This window comes from Hemiscyllium ocellatum, chromosome 1 (assembly GCF_020745735.1).
Source record: "Hemiscyllium ocellatum isolate sHemOce1 chromosome 1, sHemOce1.pat.X.cur, whole genome shotgun sequence".
NCBI lineage: Eukaryota > Metazoa > Chordata > Chondrichthyes > Orectolobiformes > Hemiscylliidae > Hemiscyllium > Hemiscyllium ocellatum.
This window is the reverse complement of record NC_083401.1, coordinates 21,864,283-21,884,600: the sequence shown is the minus strand read 5'-3', so window position 1 is coordinate 21,884,600 and position 20,318 is coordinate 21,864,283. Positions and strand designations below refer to the sequence as shown.

The 20,318-nt window shown below is 43.5% G+C and overlaps 1 protein-coding gene across 1 annotated transcript in view; it reads left to right on the top strand.

Moving 5' to 3' along the window:
- gfra4a (GDNF family receptor alpha 4a) overlaps nt 1-20,318 on the top strand; it is a 163,280-nt gene that overhangs the window by 75,042 nt on the left and 67,920 nt on the right. The window contains exon 2 of the mRNA XM_060828283.1: nt 15,694-15,972. Within this exon, the coding sequence (XP_060684266.1) occupies nt 15,694-15,972 (279 nt within the window). The remainder of the gene's footprint in view (nt 1-15,693; nt 15,973-20,318) is intronic.

The window sequence follows — 20,318 nt, the reverse complement described above, 5'->3', positions numbered from 1 at the left end:
GCTAGGATAGCATTTATTGCTCATCCCTAATTGCTCGAATGTCGTTAAGAGTCCATAAGACCATAAGACATAGGAGTGAAAGCAAGACCATTCGGGTGTTCCAATTCCACTTACAACCCCATTGCTGTGAGTTCGGAGTCCTTACCAGACCAGGTAAGGATGACAGCTTCCTTCCCTGAAGGTGTATAGCAATTGTGAGCTCATTTTACGGCTGTACAGGACCTTGGTTGGGCCACTCTTGGAATACTGTGTTCAGATATGGTCTCCCAGATATAGGAAAGGTGTTGTTAAACTTGAAAGAGTTCAGGAAAGATTGACAAGGAAGTTGCCAGGGTTGGAGGGTTTGAGCTGTAGGGAAAGGCTGAATAGGCTGGGGCTGTTTTCCCTGGAGAATCTGAGGTTGAGGGGTGAGGTTATAAAAGTTTATAGAAACATGAAGGGCATGGAGAGAGTGAATAGCCAAGATCTTCTTTTCCCAGGCTAGGGGACATAGGTTTAAGGTGGGAGGGGAAAGATTTAAAAGGGACCTAAGGGGCAACCTTTTCATACAAAGGGTGGTGGATGTTTGAAATGAGCTGCCAGAGGAAGTGTTAGAGGTGGGTACAATTACAACATTTAAAAGGCATCCAATGGATATATAAGTAGGAAGGTTTCAGAGGAATATGAGCCAAATGCTGGCAAATGGGACTAGATTAATTTAGGATATCTGGTCAGCATGGACAAGTTGGACCAAAGGGCCTGTTTCCGTGCTGTACATCTCTATGACTTCATGACATTAGTGAACCAGATGGATTTTCCAACAATCAAAAATGGTTTCATGTTCATCATTTGCCTCTTAATTCCAGTTTTCATTTGAGTGAAATCAATTTCCACTATGTACCATCGCATTGTTCAAACCCAGTTCCCCAGGACATAACTGGGGTCTCTGGATGGATAACTTAGGAATAATATCACTAGGACAATGCTATTTCTATATTCGTGCTCCCCCTCTGAAATCTGCCTATTTCTTTCTTCATGCTTCGGTTCACCTGGCTCAGTGTCTCCCATGAAGTTTTCTAAGTGACCATTGCTTCATTTCTGCAGCATATTCTGTTTTTATTTCAATGTCTCCTAAATTGGCTTAGTCTCAGTTTGTGTCCAAAAACAAGCTTGTGTGTTCTTCTCCGGACAGCCAGGTGGTGAACAATCGAACTGCAGCCTAATACTTATTTGCCCACACTATCAGATTTAATTTGCAGAAACACACATTACAAGCATATACCTCCAAACCCAACAGCCACAGTTTCAATCTGACATAGAACACGTGAGTTCCCAGTTAATGGTCACCACTGACAAACAAATCGCTATTATACTTAATGCAAAGTTAGAAATCACACAACAACGGATTATAGTACAGCAGGTTTAATGGAAGCACATTTCCAGTTAAACCTGTTGGACTATAACCTGGTGTTGTGTGATTTTTAACTTTGTACACCCCAGTCCAACACCGGCATCTCCAAATCATGACACTTAATACACTTAACAATGTTCAGACATTTTTCTGCATTAAAGCAGGGATGAGGAAGACTTTTTTTCTGTGGAATACTTTTCCTCAGAGAGGAGTCGAAGTAGCCATTGAGTATCTTTTTAAGGCAGAGGTAGATAGGTTTAGGTGTCAAAGGGTATCAGATGTAGGCTGCACAGTGAAGCTAAGGCCATAATCAAAGCAGCTTTGATCTTCGTGATTGGTAGAGCAGGCTTGAGAGGTTAAGTTGCCTTCTCCAGCTCCGAGTTCGTATATTTGCCTGTTTATAAATGTGCGACAAAAATGCTAGTTGTTACTGCTGTTGTTGTTATGATCCCAGTTGATGCTATTAATTGACAAGTTTTCAGAATGAATTTCTACAATTGTGCCAAGGAAGAGGTGATGTGGAGGAGCGGAGTTCGTGCTGGAACTAACTGTGATTCCCAAGTCTAATCATCGTCCCACCACTCCCACTGCCTGGTGGGCCAGGCCTGTTTCATCCTGACCTGAGATGCCCCACTGCAACCCTCCGAATGTGCCTATGATTAAAAAGGCTGCTTGGACACACAGCCTGGACTGAACATGAAAAACAGTCACTTCGACAACTTCCAGCACGTGGGGTAGCAGCCTTGACCTCTTTCCTGAGATGGCAATAAAGAAAAATCATACAAACAAACCAAAATAATGCGTCCTCCGCTGGCCATATGTGTCCTCTTTTCTGTATTTTTCTCATAAAATACTGATTTAAACCACATAAAACTCGTAGCTTTTTCTAAAGGCTAACTCCAGGGTCAAATCTTGTGTTTAAAAAAAAATCCCATTTTTTTTGCCACCGAGTGCCTAGCCTCTGTGACCAGTGGAAAGTTTCAGAGGATCATAGAATAGTTACAGCACAGACAGAGGCCATTCAGCCCCCAGTATCCACATCAACTCATTGAATGTACAATTCAGTTTGTGCTATTCTCTTGCCTTCTACTTGAAAAGCATTTTCTAGATCACAGTGGTGCTGGAAAAGCACAGCAGTTCAGCCAGCATCCGAGGAGCAGGAAAATCGATGTTTCAGGCAAAAGCCCTTCGTCAGGAATAGAGGCAGAGTGCCTGCAGGGTGGAGAAAAAAATGAGAGGAGGGTGGGGGTGGGGAGAAAGTATCAAAGAGTACAATGGGTGAATGGGGGTGGGGATGAAGGTGATAAGTCAGAGAGGAGGGTGGAATGGATAGGTGGAAAGGAAGATAGGCAGGTAGGACAGGTCATGGGGACCGTGCTGAGCTGGAAGTTTGGAGCTGGGGTGAGGTGGGGGAAGGGGAAATGAGGAAACTAGTGAAGTCCACATTGATGCCCTGGGGTTGAAGTGTTCCGAAGCAGAAGATGGAGCGTTCTTCTTCCAGGCAACGGATGGCGAGGGAACAGCGGTGAAGGAGGCCCAGGACCTCCATGTCCTTGGCAGAGTGGGAGAGGGAGTTGAAATGTTGAGCCACGGGGCGGTGTGGTTGATTGGTGCGGGTGTCCCAGAGATATTCCCTAAAGCGCTCTGCTAGGAGGCGTCCAGTTTCCCCAATGTAGAGGAGACCGCATCGGGAGCAACGAATACAATAAATGATACTGGTGGATGTGCAGGTAAAACTTTGATGGATATGGAAGGCTCCTTTAGGGCCTTGGATGGAGGTGAGGGAGGAGGTGTGGGTGCAGGTTTTGCAATTCCTGCGGTGGCAGGGGAAGGTGCCGGGACGGGAGGGTGGGTTGTTGGGGGGCGTGGACCTGACCAGGTAGTCACGGAAGGAATGATCTTTGTAGAAGGCAGAAAGGGGTGGGGAGGGAAATATATCCCTGATGGTGGGGTCTGTTTGGAGGTGGCGGAAATGTCGTCTGATGATTTGGTTTATGCGAAGGTTGGTGGGGTGGAAGGTGAGGACCGGGGGTGAGGGTGGGGGGGGGGTGGGGTTCTGCCCTTGTTACGGCATTCCCCTATTTTGGATAATTATGTAATTTATTTGAAGTTCATTGAAACTTACAGAGTACTGAGAGGCCCGGATAGAGTGGACGTAGAGACGATGTTTCCTTTAGTTGGAGTGACTAGGATCCGGGGGCATAGCCTCAGAGTGAAGGGACGACCCTTCAGAACTAAAATGAGGAGGAATTTCTTCAGACAGAGGGTGGCGAATCTGTGAAACTCACTGCCACAGAGGGCTGTGGGACCAATCTTTGAATGTATTTAAGACAGAGATAGATAGGTTCTTGATTAGTAAAAGGAGTCAAGTGTTACGGGGAGAAAACAGGAGAATGGGATTGAGAAATATATCAGCCAAACTCAAATGATGGAGAAGACCCGATGGGCTGAATGGTCGCATCTTTTTAAATTTCTTTTGAATGAATCTGATAAATTTTTCGCGCATCACTTTTACTTCTCTTGCCATTTACTTCTCGTCTGTATCTTCTTGCTTTCTTTGCACTGTCTCTCTTTTGTTTCATATTATCTCTCCACTTATTCCTGCCAAAACGAAACCCCTCATATTTCTCATATTGAATTTCATGTGCCACCAGTTTGCCCATTCCCCCATCGTGTCTGTGTCCTTGTGAAGTTTTATACTCTCCACCTCGTGGTTCTTCAATGAGACTTAGTGGTGAGGAAGAATATAATTGTATTGTGTTTCTTGAAGATAGGGCTCCATAAGGTGATGTGTGCAGTTTGGGGTTTATATGCTTGATATTGCTGTTGATTTCAGAATTGCTGAACAGTACTGAATGTACCATCACAGCAACCCAGACCTAATATAATCTTTACAATGTCTAGTCCATTGCTGCAAGACCCAGGTGGTGCAGGCAAACTTTGGCACTACATTCAGACTTAGCCAAAGACCTTAAAAGGAAAGTTCTCATGATATGGATATCAATGTCAATGGTATTTAATTCCAATCCCTGATTACTCTGGAGAAACTGGATATGATTTGACTTCTTGATGATTGAAAGATCAGCTAAAGATGGCTTAATTTTTTCCTAAAGCATCAGTGAAGCTGACAGATTTTTACAGCAATATTGTAAATTCCTTTAAATCTATTCGGTAAACTTTAAGTCTGGGAAGAGTGTCCTTGCAGCCGGTGTCACCACAAAAATTATTTATTCCTGCCTGGCACCAGAATGCAAAAAGGACAGTTGCTAAACCATGACGTGTGAGGGAAATTAGAGATAGTATTTGACATAACCCCAGAGGCCATTATCCTATCACCAAGTCACCCTTTATTTACACATGGAGAGTACTTCACACTGATCCAGCTCCCTCAGAGTGAACAGAATGTAAGACACTCCTGTTCTTCTTGTTTTACCCCCACACTCCCGTCTAACTGCGGTAGTGCTTATTTTTTCCCCAGCACCCATGTTGTGTGTGTGCAGGGGTGAGACACCATGAAAGACACAAGGTGCACGAACCTTTGTTCAAAATTCCACCACCAGGAAGAAAGGAAACACCCGAGTGGCCAGTGACAAGCAGTGCCCTCCACAAAAGGCAATGCTGTGTGATCAAACAGTGAAAGGGATGTCTGGGATTAAATCAAAATAGAGTTGGAGGGGGAAGTAATGCATCTCCAGAGTGTTGGTGGACACCATGTGCTCCTTTTCCAGAGACACCCGGGCTCTAACGTAACCGCGGAAGAGGGGCAGGCAGTCAACCCTAACGGCCCCCTCCACATCCCACTGCCTAGACCTATTTACGCCAGTTTGGCCAGATCCAGGAGCAGACCAACGAGGAGGTCTTCAGACCTGCCCTCCCTTCTCCGTACCGGGTGCCCGAAGATCAGGAGCATGGGACTGAAATGCAACCAAAAGCAGAGGAGGAGGTTTTGAGAAAATCAAAAAGGGAGTGCAATCACCCACATCCAATATACACGTGGTCCACGGACTCCACAGCGCCACAGAACAAGCAGTTAGGCTGGGAGTCCGTGAACCACCGCAATCTGCGGTTGCAGGGGACCTTTGCGTGCAGCACCCTCCACCCCAGATCCCTGAGAGGAAGGGGGAGGACTCCCACATAGAGAGCCCTCCACTGGGGATCTCCACCGCTCGGTGGCAAATGGGCACACCAAGGTGACACTCCTGGTTTTTTTTCTTTAACTCCCACACTACCGCCTAACTGCGGTAGTGCTTATTTTTTTCCCCAGCACCCATGTTGTGTGTGTGCAGGTGTGAGGCACAGTGAAAGACACAAGGCGTACGAATCTTTATTCAATTTCCACCACCAGGAAGAAAGGAAATACCTGAGTGGCCAGTGACAAGCAGTGCCCTTCACATCAAAGGGCAATGCTGTGTGATCAAACAGTGAAGGGGATGGCAGGGATTAAATCAAAATGGAGTTGGAGGGGGAAATAATGCACTCCACTCCCTGCGGCGCTCACCTCTCCCTGAACAACTCTAGGGTGTTGGTGGAGACCGCGTGCTCCTTCTCCAAGGACACCAGGGCTCTAACGTAACCACAGAAGAGGGGCAGGCAGTCGGACCTAACAACCCCCTCCACGGCCCGCTGCCTGGACCTGTTTATGGCCAGTTTGGCCAGGCCCAGGAGCAGACCAACGAGGAGGTCTTCAGACTTGCCCTCCCTCCTCTGTACCAGGTGCCAGAAGATCAGGAGAATGGGACTGAAATGCAACCAAAAGCAGAGGAGGAGGTTTTGAGAAAATCAAAAAGGGAGTGCAAACACCCACACCCAATACATACATGGTCCATGGACTCCACAGCACCACAGGACAAACAGTTGGGCTGTGAGTCCGTGAACCACTGCAATTTGCGGTTGCAGGGGACCGCTGCGTGCAGCACCCTCCACCCAGATCCCTGAGAGAAAGGGGGAGGACTCCCATGTAGAGAGCCCTCCACTGGGGATCCCCACCGCCCGGTGGCAAATGGGCATGCCAAGGCCACACTCCTGTTCTTATCTATCAGACACTGCTCCCTGCCTGGAGCAGATTAACAGCCCCAATCAGGGAACTCAGATGCTGTGAAGTCCACTTAGCTGACCTCGTTACAATCACTAAAATGTTAGTTGCAAAAAAGAAGTCTACAAATTTGCAAGAAAAAACAAAGACTTAATGATTAGGAATAGTTTAGAAGACAGTAAAGGAGGACCATGGGATTGGTTATGGAGGAGAAAATAGAGTATGAGAGTAAGCTCACAGAGAATAGAAGAGACAAGCAACATTCATGCCATACAGCTGCCCCTTGACATTCAATGCTGTAACCATCACTGGATACCCCACTATCTACATCCTCGGGGTTGGCATTAAGCAGAAACTCAGCCGGACTCTCCATATAAACACGGCATCAACAAGAGCAGGCTAGAGGCTAGTAATACTGCGACAAGTGACTCACTGCCTCTCCAGAGCCTATCCACTATTTACAAGGCAAAAGTCAGGAGGGTGATGGAATATTCCCCAATTTCCTGGATGGGTGTAGCTCCAACAACACTCAAGAACCTTGACATTTTCCAGAACACAGCAGCTCACGTTATCGGCACTACATTCACAAATATCCACTCCCTCCATCACTGAAGCTAGTGTGTTCTGCACAGCAAAAGTTCACCAAAAGTCCTCAGACAACATCACCCAAACCAGTGAACACTTCCTAGAAGGACAAGGATAGTGGATACATAGGAAAATCACCACCTGCGAGTTCCCTTCCAAGCCACTCTCCATCCTGACATAGAAATATCTCGCCATTCCTTCATTATCTCTTGGTTAAAATTCTGGAATTTCCTCCCTTAAACACATGTGGGTCAACCTACAGTATGTGGACTGTGGTGGTTTAGGAAGGCAGCTCACCAGAACTTTCTCAAGGGAAACTCAGGACAGGCAATAAATCAGGACCAGCCAGCGACCACATCCCATAAGTGAATTTTCAAAATAATCCACAAATGGAAGTGAAACAGTTGCGTATGGCTTGAGCAGTAAATGATATCTTCAGTGAATTTCAGCTATCAAAGCACCATAAAGCTTTATTTTACAAAGTGCATGTGAACTGATCCTGAGAAGATATCTCTTAAAATCTTGCTTGGTATTGGGAGGGAGGCATTTTACAAAATTAATACAACTGTTCTGTTCCTGGAAGATCATGAAATATCCAAAAAAAGCTCTGGAGAATTCTCAAAGACAAGCTCAAGGTAAAAGTTAAATTCAGGATTAACAGACTCCAATTCATGTCATACACACAGAACCCTCAAACACCCATTGACAAGTTTGTTGCCAGATGGCACAACAAAGGGTACTAATGTAATTTCTCCACAAGGACATTGAAAGAAGCATCTTGCATTAGTATTTGCCTTTAAAGTCTTTAGCAAGGTTCTTCTGGGCAAGAAGAAGGGTTGTACCATTGGCACCAAGTTGGATGTCAGCATGGTAACAGGCCAGCAACAAGTAGGTGCTTTAGATGCCTCCTGATAATGTGACAGCCAGAACTGCACACAGTATTCCATCTGTGTGCTAGTCATTGTTCTACCAAATCTTATTTATGAGCCAATGAAAGGAAAATGCTGCATTGTTGACTCAATCGGCAATTTGTCGTCACCCTTATTAGATGAAAGAAACAAATGTCATCTGAACTCAGACACTAGACATCTGTGAAGTGTCTCCAATGTGATTAGAATCCAGAGATCTATGTAGTATCTCCAGGAAACATTAGAATCCAGAGGTTTATGTAGTATCTGCAGGAAACATTAGAATCCAGAGGTCTGTGCAATCTCTCCAGGGAACATTAGAATCCAGAGATCTCTGCAGTGTATCCAGGGAACATTAGAATCCAGAGATTTGTGCAGTGTATCCAGGGAGCATTAGAATCCAGAGATCTGTGGAGTTAGAGTAGTTAGTTAGTTAGACAGTTGTTTTTGATTAGCGCAGACATGATGTGGATATTTATGATTCTATGACTGTGCAGCATCTGCAGTGCAAATTTATGACTGTTTCCAGTTTAGTTTACAATTCAGAATCTGTGCGTTGTGCAGTACTTGAACAGCTCACTGTCTATTCTGCTCACCACAACACAATGTGGGGTCTGTCCAGCATTCCTGGTAACTAGTAATATCTTTTGGACTATAAAGTTCAACATTCTGCTTGCTTTATTGATTATGCCTTTGTACTTTGGATGTGTTGATAACAATGCAAAAGAGGTACCAGTGAATTGGGAACACTTTCTACACCTTGCCTGAATTTCTTGTTTCATTTTTCATTTTCTACATGATGATAGCGAGCAGACTTCAAATGTACTTCTCTGGCTGCAAAGCACTTTCGGATGACCAAAGGTCATAAAAGGTGCTCTATGAATGCATGTCTATTACTGAGTTCAATACAAAATAAAATTGGGTCTAAAATGTACTGGAGATTCACTATCTTCCATTTTATGCCTCAGCCACAGATTGATTTTACTTTCATCGATCCCTCAATCTCCTTCAATTTCATCCTGAGCAACATTGTCACCACTTATACAATGCATACCTTAACCAGACTTTCTGACAATAGACAGTGTCCTATAATCAGAAACGCACAGAACAGGAGGGCGACACTGAGACTGAAAGTGTGTGCCAGCTCTTGGAAAGAACTGTAAATGAATTGCACTGTCCTGATTTTCCCCTGTCATTTCAAATTTCTTCTTAAGAATTTCTATCGAATCTTCTTCCACGGCTATTACAGAATGTTCAACATCACGCTGCTTGGAAAAGTATTCTCATTCTTTTGCTGGTGGTCTTAAATTTTTTTGCTAATACTTCTCTGTAATAGATATCATGCACCAAGTGCCCAGCCCTTAAGATATTGAACTGAAGCCAAATCAGCAGGGAGGGTCAGGCTGCGGTCAAGCAACAATGGAATCTAGGTACTAATTGCAAATTGACTTAGATACTATAACCACATTGTGGCACATGATGAGAGATGTTCAAATCTGAGAGGACACCTGAAGTGTTTCCATTAATAGGAGAGGACTGAAAAGAGACAGAAGTAGCTACATCAATCTTTAATAACATATGAATCAATGCCCAGAACGCACATTGTGACTGCAGACTTAGCAGTATATTATCAGATCTAAAGAATAATAATTATGCCAACACACTCAGCTAATTTTTGTTTTTAAATTGGAGGTCCATTTCCCTATGGAGTAACAAGCGAATAATTTACATCAAGGTTTGCATCACCCTAAATCACATTTCACCCAATCTGTGCTTTTTAAAACTGCAATCAAAATAATCTCTGTTCTGTGACTGATAATGTAACAACCTGAGTCCAAAAGTTCTCCTTGTCACTCTATCCTGAATCTCTATACTACTATCCTGAACATTTTCGAATTAGACTTAGAATTAGAATTAGCTTTGTCATCACATATACTCAAGTCAGTGGAGTGAAAAGGGTATAAGTCGCCACACATTATGCTATCTTAGGTACAAGTCCCTAAGTACAGCTTCTTCAGTTACAGTTCTTAGAAAAATAGAGAGCAAAAATTGCAGATTTTAGGAATAAATTTTAAAATTGAGAAAAAAAATGTTCAGTATAGTGGTCTTCTATTTACCCTCCTGATTTTATAAGCCTCTATAAGGCCACCCCTTACACTCTTGGACAAACAGCCCCAGCCTATTTTTCTCACCTCTCATTTGCTTCTTTTGCAAAATACTTTAAATCTGTGCCCTTTGGTTCTCAATTCTCCCATGAGTGGGAATGGCTTCTCCCTATCTACTCTTTCCAGACCCCACATGATTTTGAAAACTTCTATCAGACCTTCTCTTAATCTCTACTCAGTAAGGAAAACAGTTCCAAATTCTTCAATCTACCCACAGCGCTGTTAGGAAAGAAGGTCAGGACTTTGAACTGGCAGCATTGCAGTAAGAAACATGGAAACATGGGAAATAGGAGGAGGAGGAGGCCATCCAGCCCTTTGAACTTGTCCTGTCATTCAGAAAGCCCATTCAGTCAACTTGTCCAAATCACAATGAAATACCTCATCACCGTTCACTGTCCCACCAGCTTGTGTCATTTGCAAACTTGGAGACATTATATTTCACTAATCTAAACCTATAATATGTATTGTGAAAAGTTGGGATTCAATCACTGTGGTACTCTGCTAATCCTTGCATGCCACTCAGAAGAAGTTTATTCCTTCTCTTTGTTTCCTGTCTGCCATAATGGTATTATCTCCCATAGAATCCCTACAATGCAGAAAGAGGCAATTCAGCCCCTCAGGCCTGCACTGATCCCCTGAAGAGCATTCACACAATCCCACCTCCTACCTTATCCCCACATTTACCATGGCTAATCCAATTAGCCTGCACATCTTTGGACTGTAGGAGGAAATCAGAGCACCCAGAGGAAATCTGCACAGACACAGGAGAATGTGAAAACTCTACACAGGCAGTTATTCAAGGTTGGAATTGAACCCAGATTCCGAGAGCTGTAAGACAATAGTGCCTTCTGAGCCACAATGAGCCACTGACACTTAGCCACCACGTCATCCCAAATTCAGGATGGTGTGTGACTTGGAGGGGAAATTACAGGTGGAGGTTTTCCCATGTATCAGCGGCCCTTATCCTTCTAGGTCTTAGAAGGCACCGCCTTGGAATGTGCTGAGGAAGAATCAGTAAACTATTTACAACTGATGTAACTGAAAGGATGAGAGCTTGAGGAACATCAAATCTGAGTGGCTAGGGTCATAAGGATTGCTGCAATCAGGACATGGTTCCTGGTGGAAGAATTTCTGGAGATTCTCTAAACCATCAAGGCCCTCTTGTGGCACAGAAGTAGTGTTTCTATCCCTGGAACAACAACCTGGGTTCCCATCTGCTCCAGACGTGTGTAATAACAGCTCTGAACAGGCTGATTAGGATAAACAAATTAAATAAAAAAAAGCTTTCTATCTTGCAAAAAATTAGGAATGGCCAAAGGGCAAAAAACATTGCCTCCAGACAAACCACTAAAAGCTATCAGATTGACACAAGAAGTGATTATTATCTAACATCTAAGTTTGGTATTTTCCGACCTTTCGTATGGGTTAGGGAACAAGTTTCTATTCTTCTCTCACTTGCCGAGGTCGAGATGGGGATGTCTGGTGAACAAATTTCAGAAATAAGTTTTGCCACAACAGAAGGCATGAATTTTGACAGTAATAGGTTATCCAAAGCAAAAAAAACTATTATTTTGAAAGATAATTAATAAATCTGATCATTAAAAAGGGCCAAGCTGCAGAATTAATAAAAATGTTTTCCCCTTTTCAGTAAAGAAAAAACATTAGATAGACAGATCAGACGCAATTGTGTCATGAAGCTATTTGACTGTGGGAGCACCACAGAATTAGGGCAAGGCATTTAGCCGCATCTGTCATTGGTTGTTAATCAGGACAGAATCTGCACCAGTTGTCTTTCTTATACATCTCCCCACTTCCCCCACAGCTGAGGAGGTCAAATGCAGTTCTTCCATGCTCTGCTCCAGTTGAGGTGATCTGACTGAATATAAACCGAGGAGATTCAAGCTGTAAAATCCTTCATTAGCACTGCAAATCGTGCGTTTATCCATTAGGCCATCTGGGTAGCTCTGCCAAATGCTTTTAAGCCGATTGAGATGTTTTGCCAAGCAGTTCACCAGGCAGTTCTGCAATCAGACAGTTGTGACATTTGAAAAAAAAAGTGAGAAATTAAACCGTCTACGGTTTCTGTTAAGATGTCACTTTATGTTCTGAGACATCCATCTAACCCTCAACACAAGAGACCAGATGGGAGATGATGGGCATTACTCTGTTTGCAGTCAAAACACAATGATGTTGCTGGAAGATTGAGGCAGTGTTGTTTCCTAGACTCTGCTGGGTTTAGTCATCAAGCAATAGTTTGACTGGAACAAATAGCTTATGGGATCTTGAGGGAAACCAGGATTAATGGAAGCGTCTTTCTCCAGAAATGAAAAATCCCATAACAACAGAGGGTGTTTTTAATAGTTTCTTTTGGACAATCCATTACATTTCTGTTCATATTTCTAATACAATAGAGTGTGGATGGTGAAAAAGAAATTCTAAGCTTAGCAGGGAAAGCTGAGCGCTGGCAATATTGCACATTAGCTTAAAACAATTCCCCAAGTCCCCATTTTTCAAAATGTGATTGGATTTTTTTACCCAACTCTTGCTCATCACCGTCCATTCTAACCTTTAATATTCTATTTGTTATTCTTCATCTTCTTACTTCATTCTTCACGCTATCTCCACTGTCAGCTCCCTGAGCTGTCAAACACAGTGATTGATTTTCATGTGCAAACTGAATCATAAGGGAAGCACAAACACTTACCTTTCCACCCCTTCCCGCCTCCAAAATGGGATAGAAAACCATGTTTCTGAATGGTAAAGCAGAAGTGATGGGTTGAATGGCCAATTCCTGTTCCTTTGTTTTTTTTCCATTCCTTCATAGAATGCGGGCATTGCTAACAAGGCTAGTATTTGTTGCCCATTCAAAACTGAATAGTTTATTAGGCCATTTCAGAGGATGGTTTATTTTAATCTGTTTATGGGGTGTGGGCCTCACTGGGCCAGTATTCATTACCCCCTCCCCAGTTGGCCTTGAGAGGAGGTGGATGGTGAGCTGCCTTCTTAAAATCCTGCAGTTTATTTGGAGTAGGTACACCACAATGCTGTTAGAAAAGGAGATCCAGGATTTTGACCGAGCGATAGGGAAGGAACAGCCATCTACTTCCAAGTCAGGATGGTGAATGGCTTGGAGGGAAAGTTGTACATGGTGGTGTTCCCTCGTATTTGCTGTCCTTGACTTTCCAAGTGGAAGTGGCTGTGGTTTTGTAAGGTGGTGTCTAAGACCTGTAAGTGAATGTCTATAGTGCATCTTATAGATGGCATGAAGATGTTGTTATTAAGCATTGGAGGTAGAGGGAGTGGATGCTTGACGATGTGATGTCTTTCAAATATTGTTCTGGACAGTGTCAAACTTCTTGATTTGTTATGGACCAGACTAAACTACCTCAAAATATATTATGCAGATAGCTTAAACTCTAACTTGTTTTTATTTTAAAGGAAAATGTAAGGCATTGCATTCCAGATACAATTCAATTGATCAAACCATTTGACTTTAAGCAAAACACACTTTATTTTTACACTTCAGTTAAAGTACAGACAAAATAAGAATAAAATCAAATAATTAGTTTAATTGTAACTCTATTGAAGTGCTTAACAAAATGATATATATTAAATACTACTAATTAACTGTTCTGATATAGTAACATCCTATAAACAACTCTTGGCAAGGGCAAATTCAGTAAAATAGATGAGTAAGAGCTTTCACATCCAGCTTCAAGACCCCAGCACCTGCAGAGAAATAAAACTGAAAATTTTGGTTCTGTTGGGATCTTGACCCCACATTCAGGCTGCTTCTATTGTTCCAACTTTTAAAAAACTACAAGACTTCACAAGCTGTTTACTTTATCAGCTTTGAGGAGGCCTCTTGGCACCTCTGTAATAAACTTTCTTCATAAAGAAAAGGATAAAACACAACTCTGAAAGCCACAGTATCATCACAGACTGTTGTTGGAGCTGCACCCATCCAGGCAACTGGGAATTATTCTATCACGGTCCTGACTTGTGCCTTGTAGATGGTGGACAGGCTTTGGGGTGTCAGGAGGTGAGTTACTTGCTGCAAGATTTCTAGCCTCTGACAAGCTCTTGTAGCCACAGTACTTAAATGTCAAGTCTAGTTCAGCAAAGAGTCAACCACATGACTGTGGATTTTGGAGTTAGATGAAGGTCAAATAATGATGGCAGGACATGGTAAGGATATTAGTCAACTGGATGAATTGTTGCAACAATTAGTGCCAGTTTCATAGTTTTACATTCCAGATTTAATGATTGAATTCAATTTCCACCAGCTACCATAATAGGATTTGAGCCATGCCTCCTGGGTACTTTCCTGCACTCCTGGATTAGCCCAGCTACATTACCACTTCACCTTCCCTTAAATGTTCCTAATCAATTAAATCAATAGCAAAAATTTCCTTTCAGGACGGTGAGACGGGTAAGTCAGGAAGCAAATAAAATGAACTTCCACATTCCCAGATTTGACCTCACAATGACGATTAGGAAGATGTATCTATAAAGATGCCAGGCTCTCAAAAGACCTGTCACTGCCTGATTCAGCAGACCATTCCCAGAAGTAGCAGTGTGGTACTTTTGTACATTAATTTGTGGGAGGTAGGCATCACTGGCTGGCCAGCATTTATTGTTTGTCCCTAGTTGCCTTTGAGAAAATAGTGGCAAGCTACCTTCCTAAACCGCTGTAATCCATGTCCTGTAGTCCCACAGTGACCTCAGGGAACTCCAGGAATTTGATGCAGTGACAATGAAGGAGCGGTGATATATTTCTGTGTCAGGATGGAGAGTAACTTGGAGGAGAATTTGCAGGTGGTCCTGCTCCCAGGTATCTGTTGTCCTTGTCCTTTCATATGGAAACCATCACAGGTTTGGAAGGTGCTGTCTGAGGAGTTTTGTTAAATTTTTGCAGTGCATGTTGTAGATAGAACACGTTAGCGTCAGTGGTGGAGGGAGTGGATGTTTGTGAATATAATGCCAATCAAGTGGCCTGCTTCGTTCTGGATGATGTCAAGCTTCTTGAGTGTTGTTGAAGGTGAACCCATCGAGGCCAGTAGGAAGTATACCATCACACTCCTGACTTGTGCTTTGTAGATGGTGGACAGGTTTTGGGGAGTCAGGAGGTGAATTACTCATCACAGTGTTCCTAGCTTCTGACCTGCTTTCGTAGCCATCATGATATGGCAAGTCCAGTTGAGTTTCTGGTCAATGGTAACCCCCAGAGTACTGACAGTGTGGGATTCTGCGATGGTAACACCATTGAATGTCAAGAGTCGGTGGTTAGATTGTCTCTTATTGGCAATAGTCATAGCCTGGCATTTGAGTGGCATGGATGTTTCAGACATCCCAGAAGCTCATTCAATTGGCAAGATTCCCAACTCCAAGGCAGTATAACACTTACAACACCTAACTGATCAAAGAGGAGCTGTTCGGCCCTCCATACCTGTACTGATCCATGACATTTCCTAGACATTTAGAATCTCAATGGCAAAAATCTGATGTGAAAGAATACATTACCTGAAAATATTTCTAAAATACTATTCAGTAATAGCAGTATTGTGGGTACACTAAACATGATTTTGTTTTACTTCTTTCCTCCCTTGGCAGATGGACTGTCGAATGTGGAAGGGAGTCACAATGACTGCTTGCAAGCCAGTGAGACCTGCATCAATGACCCCAAGTGTAGCCCCAAGTACAGGACATTTCGCCAATGCATGACGGGCAGCAGCGCTGCTCCACTTGGGCCTGGAGCCAAGAACCAGTGCATTAGTGCGGTCATGTCACTCCTATCCAGCCCGCTGCACAACTGCAAGTGCAAACGAGGTATGAAGAAGGAGAAAAACTGTCTTGGGATCTATTGGAGCCTACATCAGAGCATGGCACAAGGTAAGTCCTTCTGACTTTTCTCTCCGGGCTGTGTATAGTGACTCAATTGTTGGCCAGAACAAAAATGGATAGGTTATTCCTGCATCAGTCACACCATGCTATGAGAGACAAGGATTGACTTCACTCATAGCTTGAACCATCCTTCACTCACTGAGTTTTGCCGAAGAAGTCAATCCGTGTTTTGTCTGGAGTATGGTAGTTTCAATCATGTTTCCGGTTGTTTGTGAGAGTTCGTCATACATATTGCCATTTTTTTTATTGACTCAGTTAAAGGGGGATAAATCCTCAGGGCCTGATCAGGTGTACTCAAGAACTCTGTGGGAAGCTAGGGAAGTGATTGCTGGGCCTCTTGATGAGATATTGAATCATCGATAGTCACAGGTGAGGTGCCGGAAGACTGAAGGTTGGCAAACGTGGTGCTACTGTTTAAGAAGAATGGTAAAGACAAGCCAGGGAACTATAGGTCAGTGAGCCTGACCTCGGTGGTGGGCAAGTTGTTGGAGGGAATCCTGAGGGACAGGATGTGCATGTATTTGGAAAGACAAGAACTGATTAGGGATAGTCAACATGGCTTTGTGCGTGGGAAATCATGTCTCACAAACTTGATTGAGTTTTTTGAAGAAGTAACAAAGAAGATTGATGAGGGCAGAGCAGTAGATGTGATCTATGTGGACTTCAGTAAGGTGTTCGACAAGGTTCCCCATGGGAGACTGATTAGCAAGGTTAGATCTCACGGAATACAGGGAGAACTAGCCATTTGGATACAGAACTGGCTCAAAGGTAGAAGACAGAGGTTGGTGGTGGAAGGTTGTTTTTCAGACTGGAGGCCTGTGACCAGTGGAGTGTCACAAGGATTGGTGCTGGGCCCTCTACTTTTTGTCATTTACATAAATGATTTGGATGCGAGCATAAGAGGTACAGTTAGTAAGTTTGCAGATGACACCAAAATTGGAGGCGTAGTGGACAGCGAAGAGGGTTACCTCAGAATACATTAGGATCTGGACCAGATGGGCCAATGGGCTGCGAAGCGACAGATGGAGTTTAATTCAGATAAATGCGAGGTGCTGCATTTTGGGAAAGCAAATCTTAGCAGGACTTATACACTTTATGGTAAGGTCCTAGGGAGTGTTGCTGAACAAAGAGACCTTGGAGTGCAGGTTCATTGCTCCTTGAAAGTGGAGTCGCAAGTAGATAGGATAGTGAAGAAGGCGTTTGGTATGCTTTCCTTTATTGGTCGGAGTATTAAGTACAGGATTTGGGAGGTCATGTTGCGGCTGTACAGGACATTGGTTAGGCCATTGTTGGAATATTGCGTGCAATTCTGATCGCCTTCCTATCGGAAAGATATTGTGAAACTTGAAAGGGTTCAGAAAAGATCTACAAGGATGTTGCCAGGGTTGGAGGATCTGAGCTACAGGGAGAGGCTGAACAGGCTGGGGCTGTTTTCCCTGAAGCGTCGGATGCTGAGGGGTGACCTGAGAGAGGTTTACAAAATTATGAGGAGCATGGATAGGATAAATAGACATAGTCTTTTCCCTGGGATCGGGGAGTCTAGAACTAGAGGGCATAGGTTTAGGGTGAGAGGGGAAAGATATAAAAGAGGCTTAAGAGGCAACATTTTCATGCAGAGGGTGGTACATGTATGGAATGAGCTGCCAGAGGTGCTGTACATCTCTATGACTATGACTCATGGGATGTGGGTGTCACTGGCTGGGATTGCCCTTGAGAAGGTGGTGATGAGCTGCCTTCTTGAATCATTGCAGTCCATGTGGTGTAGGCAGACCCACAATGCCCTTAGGGAGTGAATTCCAGGATTTTGACCCAATGACACATAAGGAATAATGATACATTTCCAAGTTCCTAGGATAGTGAGTGGCTTGGAGGGGGAATTGAGGGTGATGGCGTTCCACATATCTGCTGCTCTTGAACTTCAGACAGAAGTGGTCATGGGTTTTAATGGTACTGTCCAAGAAAACGTGGCAAATTTCTGCAGCTTGTAGATAGTATACACTGCTGTTACTGAGCGTCAGTGGTGGAGGGACTGGATGGTTGAGGATGTGATGCCAATCAAGTGGCCTGCTTTGCCTTGGAAGTGTCAAACTTGTGGAGCTGCACCCAGTTATGACCAGTTGAAAAGTAAAAGTCATTCTGCACCACCTGGCCCATCCTACACACCAGAAATAATAATATGCACTCTGACCACAAAGTCCTCCTCACTAACATCTGGGGAGCTTGTGCACAAAATTGGGAAACTAGTCAAGCAATAGCTTGACTTAATCATACTCACCAAATCACACCTCACAATATCCCAGACTCATCCATCACCATTCCTGAGAGTGCCCTGTAGTAGGTTACAGCTGAGGGAGCATGGTCTTTGATCCTTGGAGCACTCTGAGCTGACAGTATGAAGCAAAGCCCTGACTCCTGGCAAAGGACGTCTTGGCTAAAGTTAGATCCCATTAATGACTATGATAAACTGAAAACAGAAACTGTTGACAAAAAACACGCAGCAGATACAGCAGTGTTTTGGAGTACTGTGTACAGTTCTGGTCACCATGCTCCAGGAACAATATTATTAAATTGGAGAGGGTGCAAAAGGGAATTAGCGGGACTAGGGGATTTGAGTTATAAAGAGAGGCTGAATAAGATTTTTCATTAAACCATAGCAGATTGAGGGGTGACCTTATTGTGGTTTATAAAATCAGGAGGAGCTTAGATAAGATTATTAAAGAACAAAGAGAACAAAGAAACTTTACAGCCCAGGAACAGGCCCTTCGGCCCTCCAAGCCTGAGCCGATCAAAATGTACTGTCTAAACCTGTCGGTCAATTCCTAAGCATCTTGATCCCTCTGCTCCCCACCTACTCATGCATCTGTCCAGATGCATCTTAAATGAATCTACCATGCCTGCCTCTACCACCTCTGTTGGCAACACGTTCCAAACGCCCACCACTCTCCAGTCTGAAAAGCAACTCTCCACCACTCTCTGTCTCCTGTCATTAAACCAATAATGTATGTAATTGACAAGCTTGCCCTATATCCTATGTGACCTAATTTTACCATTTAGTCTCCCTTGCGGAACCTTGTAAGTTTATGCTTGAAATGTCGACTCTCCTGCTCTTTGGATGCTGCCTGACCTGCTGTGCTTTGCCAGTGCCACACTTTCTCACTCTGATCTCTGGCATCTGCAGTCCTCACTTTCGACTGGTGCATCTCTGTCCAGAGTGCTGTATCATGCTTTTTTTTTGCGGGTTTGATTTATTATTATAACTGCTCATTGCTCTAAGATAGATGTACATTGGATCGGGAAAGATAAAAGAGCTTTTATAAGGAACAGAAAAAGAACAGTAAATGCTGTTTACTTGGACTTTAGTAAAGCCTTTTACAAGGTTCCACAAGGGAGACTAAGTGGTAAAGTTAGGTCACATGGGATTCAGGGCAAGCTTGCCAATTGAATACATAATTGACTTTACGGCAGGAGACAGAGAATAATGGTGGAGGGTTGCTTTTCGGATTGGAGGCCTGTGACCAGCGGTGTTCCACTGGGATCAGTTCTAGATCCTCTTTTGTTTGTCACTTATATAAATGATTTGGACGAGAATATAGAAGGTATGGTTAGTAAGTTTGCAGGTGGTGGCATAGTAGACAGTGAAGAAGGTTTTCTAAGATTACAAAAGGATCTTGATCAAATGGGTCAATGGGCTAAAAAATGGCAGATGGATTTCAATCTAAATAATTTTGGTACAGAAAACAAGGGTAGGGCTCATACAATTAATGATAGGGCCTTAGGTAGTATTGTAGAACAGAGAGACCGAGGAGTACAGGTACATAATTCTTTGGTGTTTGTGTTATACACAAACAGGGTGGTTAAAAAGGCATTTGAACGTTTGCCTTCATTGCTTAGATCTTTGAATATAGGAGTTGGGAAGTCATGTTGAGGCTGGACACGATATTAGTGAGGCCCCCTCAAGAGTACTGTGTCCAGTTTTTGTCACCCTGTTATTGGAAGGACATTTCCAAACTGGAGAGGGTTCAGAAGAGATTTATTGGGATGTTGCCGGGTATGGAAGGTTACACAGTCTGCTACCTACCTAACTCTCTACTGTAACAGGGAGAAAGTGAAGACTGCAGATGGTGGAGATCAGAGTCAAGAGTGTGTGCTGGAAAAACACAGCAGGCCAGGCAGCATCCAAGGAGCAGGAGAATTGCATTTCGGGCACTGTAGCATCAAATTTTGGATTCCTTAGTTAGTCCACTCACAATTGACCCCATCTCCCACTACCTCCATCCATCAGTTAACTTATTGCAATCCAAACCTGTTCTAAATTATTAATAGTCATTACCAGA